At 42.8% G+C, this 16742-nt stretch overlaps 1 protein-coding gene across 1 annotated transcript in view; it reads right to left on the bottom strand.

Annotated features, from left to right (window-relative positions):
* Adamts12 (ADAM metallopeptidase with thrombospondin type 1 motif 12) overlaps positions 1 to 16742 on the bottom strand; it is a 277501-nt gene that overhangs the window by 60996 nt on the left and 199763 nt on the right. The window contains exons 14-16 of the mRNA XM_021208250.2: positions 12762 to 12882; positions 4092 to 4336; positions 3057 to 3195 (exon numbers count right to left, since the gene is read on the bottom strand). Coding sequence (XP_021063909.1) covers positions 3057 to 3195; positions 4092 to 4336; positions 12762 to 12882 — 505 coding nt within the window. The remainder of the gene's footprint in view (positions 1 to 3056; positions 3196 to 4091; positions 4337 to 12761; positions 12883 to 16742) is intronic.

The following is a 16742-nucleotide window of genomic DNA, read 5'->3' as shown; positions in this document are numbered from 1 at the left end:
TCCCTCTGAAGACACTCTGCTTCAGAGTCTTCTGAGACCAGGGTTGAACACACGCTCTGACATTAGGCTATAGAGGAGATTTCACTCATCCAGCCCCACTTAAATCTGTTTCTATACTCTGTATAATTCAATTTTCTAGACAATTGAAACCTCAATGCTACAATTCTTCTTTTCCAGCTCAGAAACTTCACAGACTTGTTGAGGACCCCAATCACTGATTAGATATGCATGAATGTGCTTGACTTTATCACTTGTGGTTGCTAACACCCGTACAGATCCCAGCAGTAAGTCTGAAAGCCAATACCATTTTCCCTATCAGAATGCCTGGGGACCTGATAATGCAATTTCACAAACTCATTGTTATGTTAGAGGAATCTTTGGAGTTGGGGGGAAGGTGTGAAAACTTGTCCAAGTAAAAGAATCCACTCTGCCTGAAGAGTGTTTAACAGTGTTAGAGAAAATAAGTGTTTCTTTCCTGTGAAGGAACCATTCACAAAATTAAGCCAAGTCAGTTTTCCAACCCAACCGTGACTCCTTGTCTGTAGCCATTCTGTGCAAGCCAGGTGAGCCACACAATTAAGGAAAATCAGAAAAGCCTGCAAGATCCCACACCACTTAGCAACTCCCAGGTAAAGCGGGCATTCAGCATTTCATGGAGCACGCTCGCTAAGCACGGCACCAACTGGGAAACTACAAGCAACTGTAATATTAGAGAACAAAACTAAAGGCCCCAAAACATGACAGGGCCTTAGCCCTGCAGTTACACAGGGTAGAAAAGCAACGTGGCTTAGGAGAGCTGCAGAATGGGAGACCATTGCACTGGCCACTGGTGATGGCCAGAGGCTGAGAGATCTCTGCGCTCTCCTTTCTACGAGTGTGGTGAACTATGCGTCATCTCCGATCACTCCCATATGTTAAGCCCGCCTTGATAAATAGTTTTATTATCTTTATGAAGTCTTGCTTTAAAACGTGTCTTCAAGGGTTTACTTGAACAGAATGAAACAGAACGTTTGCCAATGTTAGCTACCCACCATTTCCACTTGGGAGGCACTGACTTAAGGGGCCTCAGGGATGCTGTTAGGGTACCCTGTTTCTTGGGGTACCCACCCTCACCCTGTTTTTCGTAGTTCCCATTCCACCTTTTGGTCCCTTGTGTTTTCTCCCCTTTCCTGTGTTACTGTACATTTTCATAATGTAGAAAGTTTTCACTTAAGTACAATAACAAGCATCCCTGAATGGTTCAGTGTTCTGTCTTCTGTCTTTACACTTCGCATTGTGCACACTGTGCGAACATCAGTATCTCTTCCTTCGTGTCTCTTGGGTATTAACATTGATAGGCATGATTTTCTCTGCCAGAGCCAGGGACCTTCCTGTAATAGACAATGTGGTGAAGTTCACAACATCACCAGGAAAATCCCATTAAATCAGGGGTGGTGCTGAAGGATCAAGCTGTAATGAAAACTAATGTCTAATTGACATTAGTTAAGGATATTCTCTTTCCTACCTAACTTCAGATGTAGCTTTATGATCACTGCAAAGCCCAGCCACTTAGCTCTTTTGTCTCCTAATGCTCTGAAACACTACGCCTAAGCTCTTTATATCTTGAAACACAAGAGGGTGGAGGACGTTCTGCTTCTCGGCGGAGTCCCTGACAACCAGCACTAGGTAAGTTTTAGTACGTGTGGTCTGTCTGGGACAAGTAATTTAAGTGTAAAGTTTAAACATGAATTCCTCTGAGAGCTGAGAGGGAACCACAGGTTGAAAATGTCCTTAGAACTACATTCACAGTGACTTCATTTTTCTCATGAATGATCCTCAGGGAAAGTATTTTATACCCCCATTTATCTCCTGCTAAAATTGCCTTTTCTTCTCTGGGATCCTGGCCCATACTGGGCCACAGGCCAGGGCAATGCTGGAGACAGCCATGGTAATCAAGGATGAATTGTCCAGTCAACTCCCACGTAACACTGGCCAGACTGCGCCTCTGGCCTCGATTGAGTTCTATCTTAGCAGTGTCCAAAGCTTATATATGTGCACATGTGTGATCAAAATATATATGTGTATAAAATATATAAAAAAACATATTAAAAATGAACGTTTTAGGGGCTAGGGAGACAGCTCTGCCTTGTGTATTGCTCTCGCAGAGAACCCAAGTTCAATTTTCTGCATCCACATTAGGAGGCTCACAGCGGCTTTATAGCTGCGGCGCCAGGGACCCAACGCCTCTGGCTTCTTCAGGCACTCACACACATACGCACACTCACCATCCCTACATACACACAATTAAAAATAAAAATAGGCTTTTTAAAATTATTATTATGAGTTCTAAAAGCTATATGGAGTTCTCCGTGCTACCTCGAAGAAAAGAAGAATTGTTTACGAGCTAGATTATGTGTGACCCAATTTCTGACTCTGGACTGTATTCTACGATTGGTACCTGGGGTAGGGGAGTAAGCGAGGAGGCCAAGGAGGGAAAGAAGGAAGCTTGTGGAGAAGAACGGCTTCCCGGCACGATCTGTCCTTCATTTTGCTTCCCTTGGCTGTATTACGCAGCTTGGCTGTCTGCTACGCATGCGCTCTGGTTTTACAGGCAGTAGGATCGAGGAAGGAAGCAAGAGGTTCCAGAACCGACTCAAGTGTGGTCCAAAGACCAGACCAGAAACAAAGCGTCTGCGCATGACATTATTTCTAAAGCTACTGAAAGGAGTGAGTACCCCCAACCCCCATACCGAGAGGCCTGTCCTTTGCCTGCAAGGACTTGGCAACCTTCACACATCACTTAGGCAATACCTGAATTTTCCAAGAGTCCTCTCTTGCCTTCGTATGTCCCAGTCTCCCTTTGTGGTACCCATGTGATGAAAGCAGACCAATGATATGTAAGCAGAATATCCATTCTTTTAAGCCACACCCATAGAGTCACTGTTCAAAGGGATCCCTTGGGCTACCTCCATGCGACTGAAGATCAGCAGATACAGAGTGAAAACGTCGGCTCAGATCACCTCTCTCCCCTACTCCAAAGCTCGTGGGGTCTCCAAGTGGAAGCAGCCATTTCTCACCTGTTCCACATGTTACACTGCAGTCTGTCCAGCGGCCAAATTGCCAGGAGTACAGCAACTTCTCCACGTCATTGTCAAGGCCATCTTTCCGGACTGTGTACTCATACTTGATACCAGGGTTAGTCACCTGGAATAGTAGCTAAAATTCGAGAGAGGAGTCATGTCAAAGTCTGTCCTGACTATCGACTGTAAAGCAGGCATTTAAGAACTATACCCAGCGGCCAGGGAGATGGGTAAGAAGCTAAAGTGCTTGCTGGGCACCCAGGTAAAAAGCCAGGCATGGGGTATTCACCTATGATCCTAGCACTAAGGAAGCAGAGAGGGGGTTTGCTGGCCAGCCAGTCTAACTGAATACGCAAGCTCCAGGCTTAGTGAAAGACTTGTCCCAAAAGAATCAAGCAAAATAAGGCAAGCAATAGAGAAAAATGTCCCAACTGACACCAAGCTTCAGTACATTTGCACGCTGGCACATACACGTACGTAAACTCATGAACACATGTACATAAAACATTACAGAATGCCTCACACTTAGAAGTGGTTACAGAAGTATGCGTTACAGTGGATGCCACTTAAAGGTTCTCCGTCTATGTCTTCGTGCATCTACATCTACTTTTGCTTTCTATGCTTATACAATCTCCTTCTGTTATTTATTGGCTAAAATATCATGGGAAGCTAATAAATAGGAAATTTTAATCACATGATCATTACACCATGGGGTTCACGCGAAAGGTACCCTGTGTACTTGCTAACTGGGAATATGGGTAAATGCCTTCATTTCCTGAAAACAACATGATATCACTTCATTTTGTCACCACATCTGGGAAGCCACATTGAGACACTTTAAATGTATAAGGAATACACCAGCCTGAGAACGACATTCAAACTTCCCAGTGAATGTTTTGAGGCCCTGGGGCTCCGCCAGTTCTAAAGAACAAAGAAGAAACAGCACAGGCTCTTGGTCCTAACATCAGTGGCCAGCATGAGAAGAATAGTACTGAGCACACTGGCCGCCAGCTCCCTTCCCTTCAGTATTACCTGGAGCCACACTGACTCGTTGGTGGGGCCTGGAGCCATAAGTTTCTCCAGATCTCCTTTCCTGTCATACTGGAAAACGGTGCCTGCCAGTTTATAGTTTCCATTCCACTGGATAATGAACCCTCCGTTGAGGTAGTATTTTTCTGGATCTTCACTCCTAATGGCCAGGAAATTGCCAGCTGCCTTGATTTCCATCACCCTTATATCCCTTGCACCTTTGGGAATAAGTCCGATGTCAACATAACCTAAGGACAAAAGAGACAGTGATGAAGGAGGCGTGTTAGGTTCTCAGCTAGCACAGCCTGCTATCCTTCCCTCGGCATCTCCATCCCTCAGTGCCCGTGGTGGGTGGCTAATGGGACAAGAAGAAGCACCAAGTAAGAAGAATTAAAAAGAGACTAGCCAGCGACAGAATTCTCCAGAGCTTCACAACTTAGTGTGTAAATAGCTCTATGAAGACAGGTGAGTAGATACAGACAGGACTCGGAGGACTTGTGGCCCAGGAAGCATTGATTTCTCTTGTGTGATTCTATGTGAACAGGTCAGAATGTCTGAGCTCCAACCTAGCTTCCTGCTGGCATCCCTGCCTCTCCCTTTGATTCTTGCCCTCAGACTACCTCTTCCAAGCCATGCACAGGCTACATACTTTTCTTCCTCGTCATCGACACCATGTCCAAAACAACTTCTTAGATATAATTTAATCCAAGCTGCTGTTCATTCAGACCTTCCAGAAGGAACCTCAGTCCCCTTGATGGCCCCCTGGCTTGCTTCCATCATCCCAGGATGAAAACCTTAGTTCTGACCCCCGATTTCTACACCATCACACAGTTCTGTCCAGCAGGAAGCCTTCCCTCCTCCTCTCCTCCTATGGTTTTCAAAATTACCAATTTGTAACTTATTTTGCAGGGTTCTCCTCCAGGCTTCTGAAGAACCCATATCTACTTTAAAGCTGCAATCTTCTCCTGCTTCATGGTTGCCATGGTCGGAGGCACACTGGTGAGAGAAGAGACTGACACTTAGTAGTTGCCTCTGCTCACCAGCTCCTTGTGCTTCCGTGTTACCCATGCTTCTTAGCAACCATGGCTTTATAAGGTAGAAGGAGAATGGGCTTTGAGATGGCCTTGTGTTCTGGCTTGTGCATGGTGCGGATCGTGCTCTCAGAATCCCAACCATTCACTTAGCTCCCTTGAGTCTCATCTGCACAATGATAGGAACTGAAGTGTGATGGGTGTGGCATCTCTCGGATCCACTATTCGAAGAGTTCACCTTTTTTATAGGTTGGTTTTAAGGCATGTATAAACCTGTTAATTCTCCATGGATGCTCTCACATTCTCTCTCTCTCTCTCTCTCTCTCTCTCTCTCTCTCTCTCTCTCTCTCTCTCTGTGTGTGTGTGTGTGTGTGTGTGTGTACAGGCTCATGTATTGTGACCTTGAGTTTCATCTCATAGGCTCAGAGAAGGTATTGGATGCTAAGAACTCTGACCTAATCCTCTGGCATTATCAGGATGTAGTAAAAAGTAGGCAGCAGGATCTTGCCAGAGTCAGTCAATAACAGGGGATGGACTCTGCAAAACTGGTTGTCATATGATTAACAGCCTCTGTCACATGTTCCTGTTGCCATGGCATTCTGCTCCTCTGGGCCCAGAAACAACCGAGCCTGATCAAACACGTACAAAAATCCCTAACACCATGAGCCAAAAAGAAGTGTTTCCTCCCTTAAGTAGTTTTCTCTTGGGTGTTTGTAGCGATAATGTAAGACTGTGACTAATACAGTACTCATCTCTGCCGTCTGAGCATGCCTACATGGCTTTACCGTTGTAGAAATCCTATGTGAGTTTTAAAATGGCTGGTTCAACTCCATTTGGCTTTCATGGATTCGCCTGACACAGCTCACTAATACCACTAATTCAGGGGGGGAAATTATCACATGTAAATATAACTAATGAAAATTTGAAAACACCTTTTGGGATATTGCTCTTTGTCACCACTGTCTGATTTAGGATATTATATGCCTTCATACTGCAGAACTCACCAAGGAAGGAACATGGTACTGCATATTACACCCACTACCTTGTTTCTGGATTTAAATAAAAAAGGAAAATACAGAAATCATTTTTAAGTTTGATTTTTTTTTTTTTATTTTTCCAAGTAAGTGAAATGTCTAAAATGGTAAATAGCTATCACAGACGAACTAAAACTGGAGGAATGCTGAATGTCAAATAGAAACACTTAGGGATTATCTGTGCTTCTCCTGAATGCTTGGAGTTAGAAAAGAAATTGGTAGGGATACATCTTCTTGCGTCTTTCCTATAATAAATATACTCCACTTAGAGAAAACTGGAAAATATAATATGACCTGAAAGAATCAGTCGCTGGGTCCATGGAGACCACCCAGAGAACTGCCCGTCACATCCCCGTCTACAGCACTCAGTGTTGAGGACAGGACAGAAAATCAGTCTTACTTCTGAAGACATTGCTATTTAATATGCCATCTTACTGAACTCTTTTTGCAATACAGAAAGGGGGGGTGAGGGAGAGGGAGAAGGGAGAGGGAGAAGGGAGAGGGGAGAGGGGAGAGGGGAGGGGAGAGGGGAAAGGGAGAGGGAGAGGGAGAGGGAGAGGGAGAGGGAGAGTTGATCCACTGGCATGCTTGTTCCCTGATGACTGTCATTTCTAATAAACAGGTGCTCATAAAGAGGCCACATGACTGAGCCTGGGTAAACCCTCTACAATGGTTTGCTTGTCTTTCATAAGACTGATGGTGTCTGCTAGTGGTAACTACAACAACACTCACTAGAGGCCTGATGCTCACAGTATATGTAAGGAGCTTCTGGAGGAAATATTAAGCTTTATTATTATTCTTTTATTCATTAACTTGTTTATTCAATTTATATCTCAATTGCAGCCCTTCCCTTCTCTCATCCCAGTTCCACCCTCACACCCCCTTCTTCCATTCCCCCCTCTCCTCTCCCTCTCTGGTACCAACCCAACATTAAGTTTTTAAATGCATTTTCTGTTGCCTCCCTCGAGAACAGTGGCATGCAGGTGTCTGTCTCGTATACAGTTCTGTGTTTACCGTGAATCACGGGGTGAGGATGAACTTGAGAAAAAAAAAAAGAATCAGTGTTCCTAAAAGCTTGCTCTGCCCTAGATTTAGAGCTCTAGTCTTCATTATTCCAAAAGTGTGACATTCTCCTAATACGTAGTGAGACATCGCAACTGCCTTACTAGAAGCCAGGAGGAAGGGAGGGTCACAAGTGGAGAGTGCCTTCTTGTTCTTATTTTTAGGGCAAAGGGTTAGCGTAGTCTTCAGCCCTGGAAGGATTTTAGCCTGTATGTGACAATTCTGGGGCATCTAACTACTCTACCCATTCTTCCCTTCCAGACCAACCTAAAACTTTTTGGAGGACAGCAACAGTATAGGGTGACAATATCCAGTCTCTTTGGGTTCTGAGAGAGTCACACTCCATCATATCCCCTCTGGAATGTTTTCTTATGTGATTCTCCCGTCTACTTGCAATTTCTTCTCCAGGCCCTTATTCCCTTAATTTGGATTCAGCTTATGGCTGGTAGCAATGAATGAATCTACAGCAAGCAACTCTATGTTTTCAGAGAAATAGACTTGTTAAGATGTTGATCTCCTCATAGTACTTTACCCATCCAGAGTCATACAACTGCCTCTGTTCTCCTAACTCAAAGCAAACACAGTAAACTTTGTGATGTAGCATTCAAGCAACTTTAAGCCTTAAATCAATGTGATTCCTTCCTAAAAGTATCTCTTTTCCTCCCGCCCCCCAATAGGCATGTTTCTTTTGCCTAAACTACTATATCCTTTCTCCCTTTGCCTATACAACTGACATTCTTAGAGGGCTCCCCTCCTTCAAATCTTTAGCATATACACAGTTGTGGAAATGCACAGACAGAAACAGCATGAGCTGTGAGTGTTATTGATCTCTAATGTACATTTCACTTCCAAGTATTAAGATCGGTGACAGAAACTAGTGAGATATTACAGTGAAAACTACGTGTATGACTGTCAGTAGGTGGGGTATGGTGGGATTTGTGGGAACTGGTAGGATCTGCGCTGCCAGGTGCACATATCATTTCAGGAAGATGCTATTATATGCTAAGAATCTACCATTCTAAGCATACTGATGCTGGCATCAAGAGTTTATATTATAGATCAGGGACTTCCTTTGTCCCTTTTTTGCTTTCTCAACTTCAGAATATTATTTTTATTTTCTGTGCTTTTTATGCAAATGGAATTATAAGTGGGGTGCATTGATCAGAGAAAACTCAGTTAATTTAAATGTTGTGCTCTGAGTTGTAATAATACTATTAAATGTAACAAATCTCCTAAGCTTGTATATATATATATATATATATATATATATATATATATAGTGTGTGTGTAATTAAATATTCATTTTATAGTACCTGCTCTAGTTCAAAGCCTTAAGATGCAAATCTAAGAATATAGTGATTATGATTAAATAAAGAGGCAGGAGTCAAGGCTGATCTTGTCGGCATCGAGTTAAGTGACTCATTTAGCCATACGAAAATCTTGGACTGCTCAGCAATGGAGGTCCCTCATTCCCAGCAACAAGACAAAGACCAGTATGAGCAAGGTCATAACTTAAGTATAACGGCTGCAGCTTGGAATAGAAGTATAGAGAAACTAAAGAAGGAGAGAGAAATAATCCAGAACCATGATTTTTAAGAGGTCAAGGATACTAAACAGTGTTAGAAAAGAGAGCTGAGTTCAAAGGCAAAGTAGACAAGGAACCCAACATCAAGCAGTAGAAACACACCAAGGCTGAGGAAGCTGGACTCCATAGGGTCTGAGTCGATGACTACTGGTCTTGAGGCTGGGAAGATGGTTCAGCAGGTAAGAGTGTATACTGCCTTTCAAGCAGGCCTGAGTTTGGTTCCCTGAAACCCACCTCCAGACTCTATGGGCACAGCACTCAGACCTACACACACACACACACACACACACACACACACACACACACACGACCAAAACTTAAAAATAACTCTTTTTTTTTTTTAATTAGGCTGTAAATTTTAATGATGAATATTAGCCTGGAATGCCTTTGACCAGCTTAATGGTCCACCAACTTCCTTCTGAGGCAGAAATTCTGTTTAATTTGCATCTACAAGTCAAATGTCAGAGCCACATCCGTTCCCCGTATCCTCACTGATATAAAACAGAGACAGCAACTGAGAGAGTCACTGTTATATCCATTATTCTTCAACACATGCTCAATTGTTTCTTGGGTAATCAGTAAACGAATGACCAAGTCAGGCAACTTTAATATCTGGGTGTTGTATCTAACACTTTGCCCCAGGTTCTTCTAATTCCAGATACTTCTCATCACGGTAATCATAGTGCTATCTCACCATGTTAATGCTTTTCCTTTTTCATGAACAATGGAAAATGAAGGTACTATGAGGTGTTATAAGAAGAGGGGCATCATGTACCCCAATTCTGCCATGAAGTTGAGGTCAAGATGGTATCATCTGGTACATGGCATCACATCTACTGAATAAGATATCTTTCTACAGAGAAAGACAGGAACTTATTTGTTGGAACGTTATCCCAAGGAGGCAAGAGATGTGGACACATTTTTTCTTAGAGACTATGAAATTTCAGCACAAAGATAGCCACACACATAGTCAGCCCTAAGGATATCAGGACTACAAAGAGAAAAAAAATATTACTCAGGGTCAGTAGGGACTTAGAAGTTGAGGTTTGGAAGATGGCTTACTTGAGGCTAATGGTGATCAAGATCTCAACCTCATTTCTTGCCTCCTGAACCATTTTAAGTCTGCGTCATCCTTTCTCATTCTTTAACAACAGATAAAAGAGTTTGGCAATATTTCATGCCTCCACAGCTGAAGGTAGTAGCAGCAACTGCTTCCCCAGTGAGGAAGAAGAGTGGGGAGGAAGAAGGATTGGGTCTGGCTATCATAAACATTTTAATTGGAGACTATGTTTTAGTTGAAATACTTTTAAAATAATTCTTGTAAGAAGAGTTTGAGTCAAAGAAAAACATTGATGTGACCAATACCCAAAAGAGTAGTTTTATTTAAAAGAGTTAAGAAATTAAAGCAAAACAATCAGGGGGAAAAAAACCCAAAACCAAAAAAAAAAAAAAAAAAAAAAAAAAAAAAAAAACAAAAAACCCTAACTTAGAACAGCCAATTGGCTGCTGTTCTTTATCAGCAAGAGAGTTTGAAATGAATCTTAAGGAAAAAAAAAAACTCATTTTACCTACAATTCTAGGAGCACTTACCAAATACATACTCCAGATAGAGACTGTGGTCATCTGGAGTTGAGCCAGGTAGAGACAAAGACCAAAAGATCATTTTGTTCCTAGTTAATAATTACATTAAGTTAAATGAAAAAAAAAATCAAGTGAAGTGCGGCAACACCTCAGGATAGTTGGAGAATAAATTCAGAGAACTGTCTAACTTTGAACCTCACACGAGTCCCCTACACCAATTCAAGTAAATGCATTTCAGTATTATTTTGCAGCATGCCCCTGCTTCATCTGCATGGTGGAAGAGTGGTAGGCACTGTCTTTCCCCCTCCTCGTGTCAAACTTCATTAATCATGTAGCAAAGATGGGGTCTGTTAAGTATCCTATGGATTATGGACACGGACCATCTTAACTGCAGTCCAGAGTGAAACTCAGTGCACGTCCCCTGTGCATTAGGAGGAACAGGACCAGAGATCTATGAGAAACCTGTAGGCACAGGCAGTGTAAAGCTGCCACCAATTCAGGGATAACAAAGGACCACTCATGCATTTCAAGTAGCAAATGGAAGAGAGAGAACTTAACACAGGGTCTCAGGGAGACGTCAGATGCTCAGTGAGTGCATGTGGCCAGGAGCACAGGCCAATCTGTTGTCGTCCCCTACCCCTTTGTCATCTCCAAGAGACTAGGGAAGAAGAAAAACCAGACAGTAAAATAAATCAGTGGCAGAAGTAAAGTCCAATTCCCTAAGATATTAGAGGGTTAAAGAGAGGAAATTTAGGAACAGCAACTCAGGTCATCATGTAAAACATGAGACATGTAAGATTCTCAGCATAGCAGAGACCACAGCTACAGATCCTTATGGAGAAACAAAGCTGAGGTTAAAAGAAACACGGTTTCAGTTTGAGTTTTTATAATTTAGGTTAATAGGTCCATATCTAAATAATAGAAAATATCTACAAAATGCCTTTGTTTAGATTTAAAAAACTACAGCCACTGCATGACGCTTAATTATAACTTTAACACATACTGGATTATCATTTGCACCCCCAGCAAGCAATTAGAAGATGTGTGTGTCATCCATCATAAAGCTATCAGTGAAGACAGGAAGTGCAGTCTGCCAACGGTAATACTTAAAGGGAGGGAAAGAATCATTTCACAATTTGGCATTAATCGGTCAACCGTCAAAATTGAAAAAAAATCTGGATAGAATCGAGGTAAATGTGGACTAACTGCTAGTATGCCTACTGTGGGGCAATGGGTCATGTAATCAACTGAAGAAAACACTCAGTTCTCTTGGGACAACATTTAAGCACTTCATCCTGAGTAGCAGACATATCTAGGAGGGAGAGATTGATTTTTTTTTAGGACCCAGAAACCAGTTTTTATATCTGAAGGTGAGTATCATTTCCGATGCTGACGTGACCGCTAGGCAGCTGGCAATGCTTCTTTCTGATCCAGGATCTGAATCCAAAACCCAGAGAACTAACTCCCATCACCACACCCTGGTCAGTGGGAACCGCTGATGATTATCCCCCTTCTACACTCTACAGGTGGGAAATGCAAATGTACACATACTATGGCTGAGCACAGCTGGGTGACCTGACCCTTCTTAGCTGCCTTCCCTTCCCTGATGTTTCTAGGTCCTCCCATCTTCTAAGTCATTATTTATATCTGAATTCTTGATTCCAGAGTCTATCTGGGGAGGGTCAGTTAAATAACCCTGAGTTCTCTTCATCTTACCTTAAGATCTTAGCTTTAGCAGCTGGAGATCATGGCTGGTACAAAGGTACCATGAGAACTCCTGCATGGCCATAGCGGGGCAAAATGAACGCAGAGAGACTCACCACACAATCCTAGCTCACGGGTAGTTCAGAAGGCTGCACAAAACACGCTGAACACAGGAAAGGAATAGTGCAGCATGGGTAATAGTGAAGCCAGATGTTAGATAGAAGAGCCTTCCCGAGACTCGGAAGAGACCACCGTGTTGGATGCCCAGGCTGCGGGTGTGAAGCCTCTTTCTTGCCTCTCCTTTGACCTTGAAGGTACACCTCTGTACCTTCCCCCATGTTGCTGGCTTCTCTGCCCTCACAAACAGAATCCCCATCTTCTCTGTGTGTAACTTCATCTCTCCCTGGCTTTTGGTGTCGTTCCTCTTACGATGCATGTTCTCAAGGAGGATACCTTCCTAAGGACCACACTCTTCTCTGTTCCCCTGAGCAGCCACCAGCCTTTTTGGGTCAGTGTGACATTTCCCTGTATTTTCTCAGCAATGGTTGATCCTGTAACTACTAAAGAGAGCTGATTTCTGGAATTTTTACAAGCTATTTTTAAAATAAGAAAATTAATTTTTTTTTTGTCTCTCCAACATCCCTCGATACTTCCGTTACTTGGGGTTGTCTCTTACCAGATCCTTCCTTCTGTCTAAACAGCTTCTTCACAGTCTGGCAGGCAGAGCCATCTCCAAGGCACACACCGCAGCGATCCTCTGTAGCATTGGAATCGATCTCATAGTCACAGCCAACCCTCTGCAGGGAAGACAAGGCTGGGGTGAATGACATGGCTAGGAGACATCATACCTGCCTCTACCTGTGAGTTCTTCCCCACTTTATTATTCACAGTCTGAGTGCTTGTTTCCTTGCCTTGGTGACAGGCACAGGGATAACTTAAGCACCCTCCTATTGGCACAAGAAATAAAATCACCCCTCCTCAGCTATGGGAAGATTAGCTTCAGGACAATCAACCTTTTCAGATACTCAGATAACTTAGACAAAGGGCATAATGTTTGCATGTAACCTATATTCTTTATATCATCTCTAGGATAATTATAATACCCAGAGGCCACATCTGCCAGAAAATCAGGTAGGCTGCCTCTGGGACCCTCTTCTTTCTGTCCCCCTCCCCAGATGCAATCCCCCAGTCTCATCCCTAGGGCTGCAGCAGAACACCAGCTGTAGGCTTTAATCACCCCTGCCCACCTCCCCTGTGGGTCCCACAGAACAGTCCCTCCTAACCCTCCTCTTCCCACTTGTTGCTGTATCCTGACCCCAACTCTAGCAGGTACTCTCTGCTAACCACAGGGCATGGCTGCTTGCCAGAAAATACTAGTTGGACTGCCCAAAGACTTTCTCCTTTCTCTCTCTGTCCCCTGGGACAGTTTCCCAGCCTAGGCCCTAGTGCTACAACAGAATACCAGCTGCAGCCCGTCCTCATCCCTGCCCACAACTCCTACGTATCATAACCATCCAATTCTCGTCCCCCTTTCCCAACTCATTGCTTTGTTCCAACTCCCAGGGCAACCAGTAGGCTGAAGGTAGACCCACACCTCTCCTCCTGCTCCTGAGACCCAGTCTCCCAAGTCTTATCTCCAGCTCTGTGACTGGAAACATACTGTGGTCTCCCTTTCCTTTCGGATCTCAAGAATATTCTCTAACCTTCCTTTCCTGAACTCATCCCACTATCCCAGACTCCAACATTAGCAGGCATTCCTTGTGAACACACCAGCTGAACAGGCCAGCAAAACAGAGAAGACGCAGCCATCATATTCTCTGAAAAATCCATAGACAAACAAAGACCAAGGAACAAAACACCGATGCCACAAAACCAAATCCAGAAATCAGCACCTAGACCTATAGTCAGCCCCAACCCAGATACCGAAGCCACCTTCAAAATTTTTGACACAGACTTGTTCCTGACTAAAAGAAATGCAGGAACAAAAAATGGAGCAGAAACTGAAGGAATAGCCAAGACCAGTGACTGGCCCTGGGCAGGTGCCAAACCCTGACACTATTACTGATGCCATGTTGTGCTTGCAGACAGGAGCTTAACATGACTATCCTCTGAGAGGCTCTACCAGCAGCTGACTGAGACAGATGCAGATACTTACACCCAACCATTGGACTGAGGTTGGAGACCCCTATAGAAGAAGGAGAAGGATTGAAGGAACTGAAGGGAATGTCAACCCCATAGGAAGTCTAACAGTGTCAACTAATCCTGACCCCCGAGAGCTCCTAAAGACTGAGCCACCAATCAGAGAGCATCCATGGGCTGGTCAGAGGCCCTCAGCACACATGTAGCAGAGGATTTTCAGTGGGAGAGAGGATGTACCTGATCCTGTAGAGACTTGATGCCTCAGGGAAGGATGATGGGAGGGAGCACCCTCTCAGAGGTGTAGGGGAGGAGGGATAGGGTGAAGAACTCTGGGAGGGGAGGCTGGGAGGGGGCAACATTTGGGATGTAAATAAATAAATAAATAAATAAATAAATAAATAAATAAATAAAATAATTAATTAAAAAACCCCACACCATTAACAATAGCCGGGGCAATCTGTCTCTGCTAGAGCTCAGCTATCCTACCACAGCAGACACAAAACACCTAGGAAATCTGGGACACCAAGAAAAGACTAAACCTAATAGTCATAAGAATAAAGGAAGGAGAAGGACCCAGCAAAGACCCCGAAAATGTTTTCAGCAAAATTATAGAAGAAAAATTTTCTAACCTAAAGAAGAAGATGCCTACAAGAGCACTAGAAGCATACAGAACATCAAATAGATGATGTCTTCTCACTACGTACTCATCAAAACACTAAATATACTGAACAAAGAAAGAATACTAAAAGTTCAAGAAAGAAAAAGCAAGGAACATATAAAGGGAGACCCGTTAGAGCTACACCTGATGCTGATGAGGATTGCAGAGGAGAAAGTAGAACACTCTTCCATTGCTGTACAAGCTTTCACAGTCACTATGGAAATCAATATGGTAGTTCCTCAGAAAGGTGGGAATCAATATACCTCAAGATCTAGCTATATTACTCTAGGGCCTATATTCAAAGGATGCTCTGTCCTACCATAAGAACACTTGCTCAGCCATGTTCGTTGGAGCTTTATTCATAATAGCCAGAAACTGGAAACAACCTAGCTATCCCTTAACAGAAAAAAATGGATAAGAAATTGTGGTACATTCACACAATGGAGTATTATTTATCTGTTAACAAAAATGACATCATGAAATTTGCAGGTAAATGGATGGAACTAGAAAAACTCATTCTGAATGTAGTAACCCAGGTCCAGAAAGATAAGTATGGTATATACTCACTTATAAGGGGATATTAGTTACTAAATAAATGATAACCATGCTACAATTTATAGACTCAAGAAGTTCCCATCAAGGGGCTGATTTCCATTGAATTGAATTATTGGACAAGGGGGTCACATGAAAATTTCCTATCAACCCAGACTGTTGCTAAGACAAATGTTTGCTCTCTACTAACCTACAGTAGGGCCCCATTGCCAAGGACAAAATCCAGACAACCCCTTAAACATGGGGCCATTAAGCAGGTGCCTGCATGGAGGGCTCACTCCTGTATTCTAGTATCTTTGGTGCAGGAATGTACCCTGAAGTTTACCAAAGGAGAAAGGTGGACACAATGCTGGTCACAGAACCTGTGACCTACAATCTGTTCTGACCATAAAATATGTTAGGACAATGGTGGCACAAAACTTGTGGAAATAGCCAACCAATGTCTGATTTGACTTGAGACCCATTCAAGAGAAGTATCCCATACCTGACACTGCTTGGATAACCAGTAACTAGAGACTAAATAGCTCAGGGACCTAGGACAAAACAAAAACACTAGTGATCTGGAAAAAAACCAACAAAATGAATTCTAATGACATTTTGTTATACATACATGGTTATCTACATTTACATATCTATCTATCTATCTATCTATCTATCTATCTATCTATCTATCTATCTATCTCTCTCTCTCTCTCTCTCTCTATCTATCTATCTATCTATCATCTATCTATCTATCTATCCTATTAGCTTAGGATCCCTTTAATGGGATCTCTGTCTGGGAAAACTGTGGGTCTTTGACTCCTGGGACTCTTTTTTTGTCCTGTTGTATTGCCTTGCCCAAATTTGCTATACTAGTGTCTGCTTCATCTTACTATGTTTTATTTTGTTATGTTTGGTTGTTATCACCTAAAAGCTTGGTTTTTCTCCTAATGAGAGACAGAAAGGGAGTGCATACAGAAGGGAGGGGAGGTGGAGAGAAACTGGGAGCTGTGGAGGGAGGGAGAAATTATAATCATGATATATTGTGTGAGAAAAGAATCTATTTTTAATAAAAGAATACAATTTAAAATATACAATACAATGTAAATACCGTATAATGAGCTGTTACACTATATTTTCTAGAAAATAAATACCATATAATGAGCTGTTACACTATATTTTCTAGAAAATAATAACACTTTTCCTTAAATGCTTTGGATCTAAGATTCGTTGAATCCTTGACTAGAGAGCCCAAGGAGACCGGGGATAGCTGCACTTGTTTAGAAGGAAGAGAAGCGCACAGTTACTGAAGTTTCAAGTTAAGTTCCC

Source organism: Mus pahari, chromosome 11 (genome assembly GCF_900095145.1).
Source record: "Mus pahari chromosome 11, PAHARI_EIJ_v1.1, whole genome shotgun sequence".
In the NCBI taxonomy this organism is placed as follows: Eukaryota; Metazoa; Chordata; class Mammalia; order Rodentia; family Muridae; genus Mus; species Mus pahari.
The sequence above is the reverse complement of the archived record's forward strand: the minus strand, read 5'-3'. Positions and strand labels throughout refer to the sequence as shown.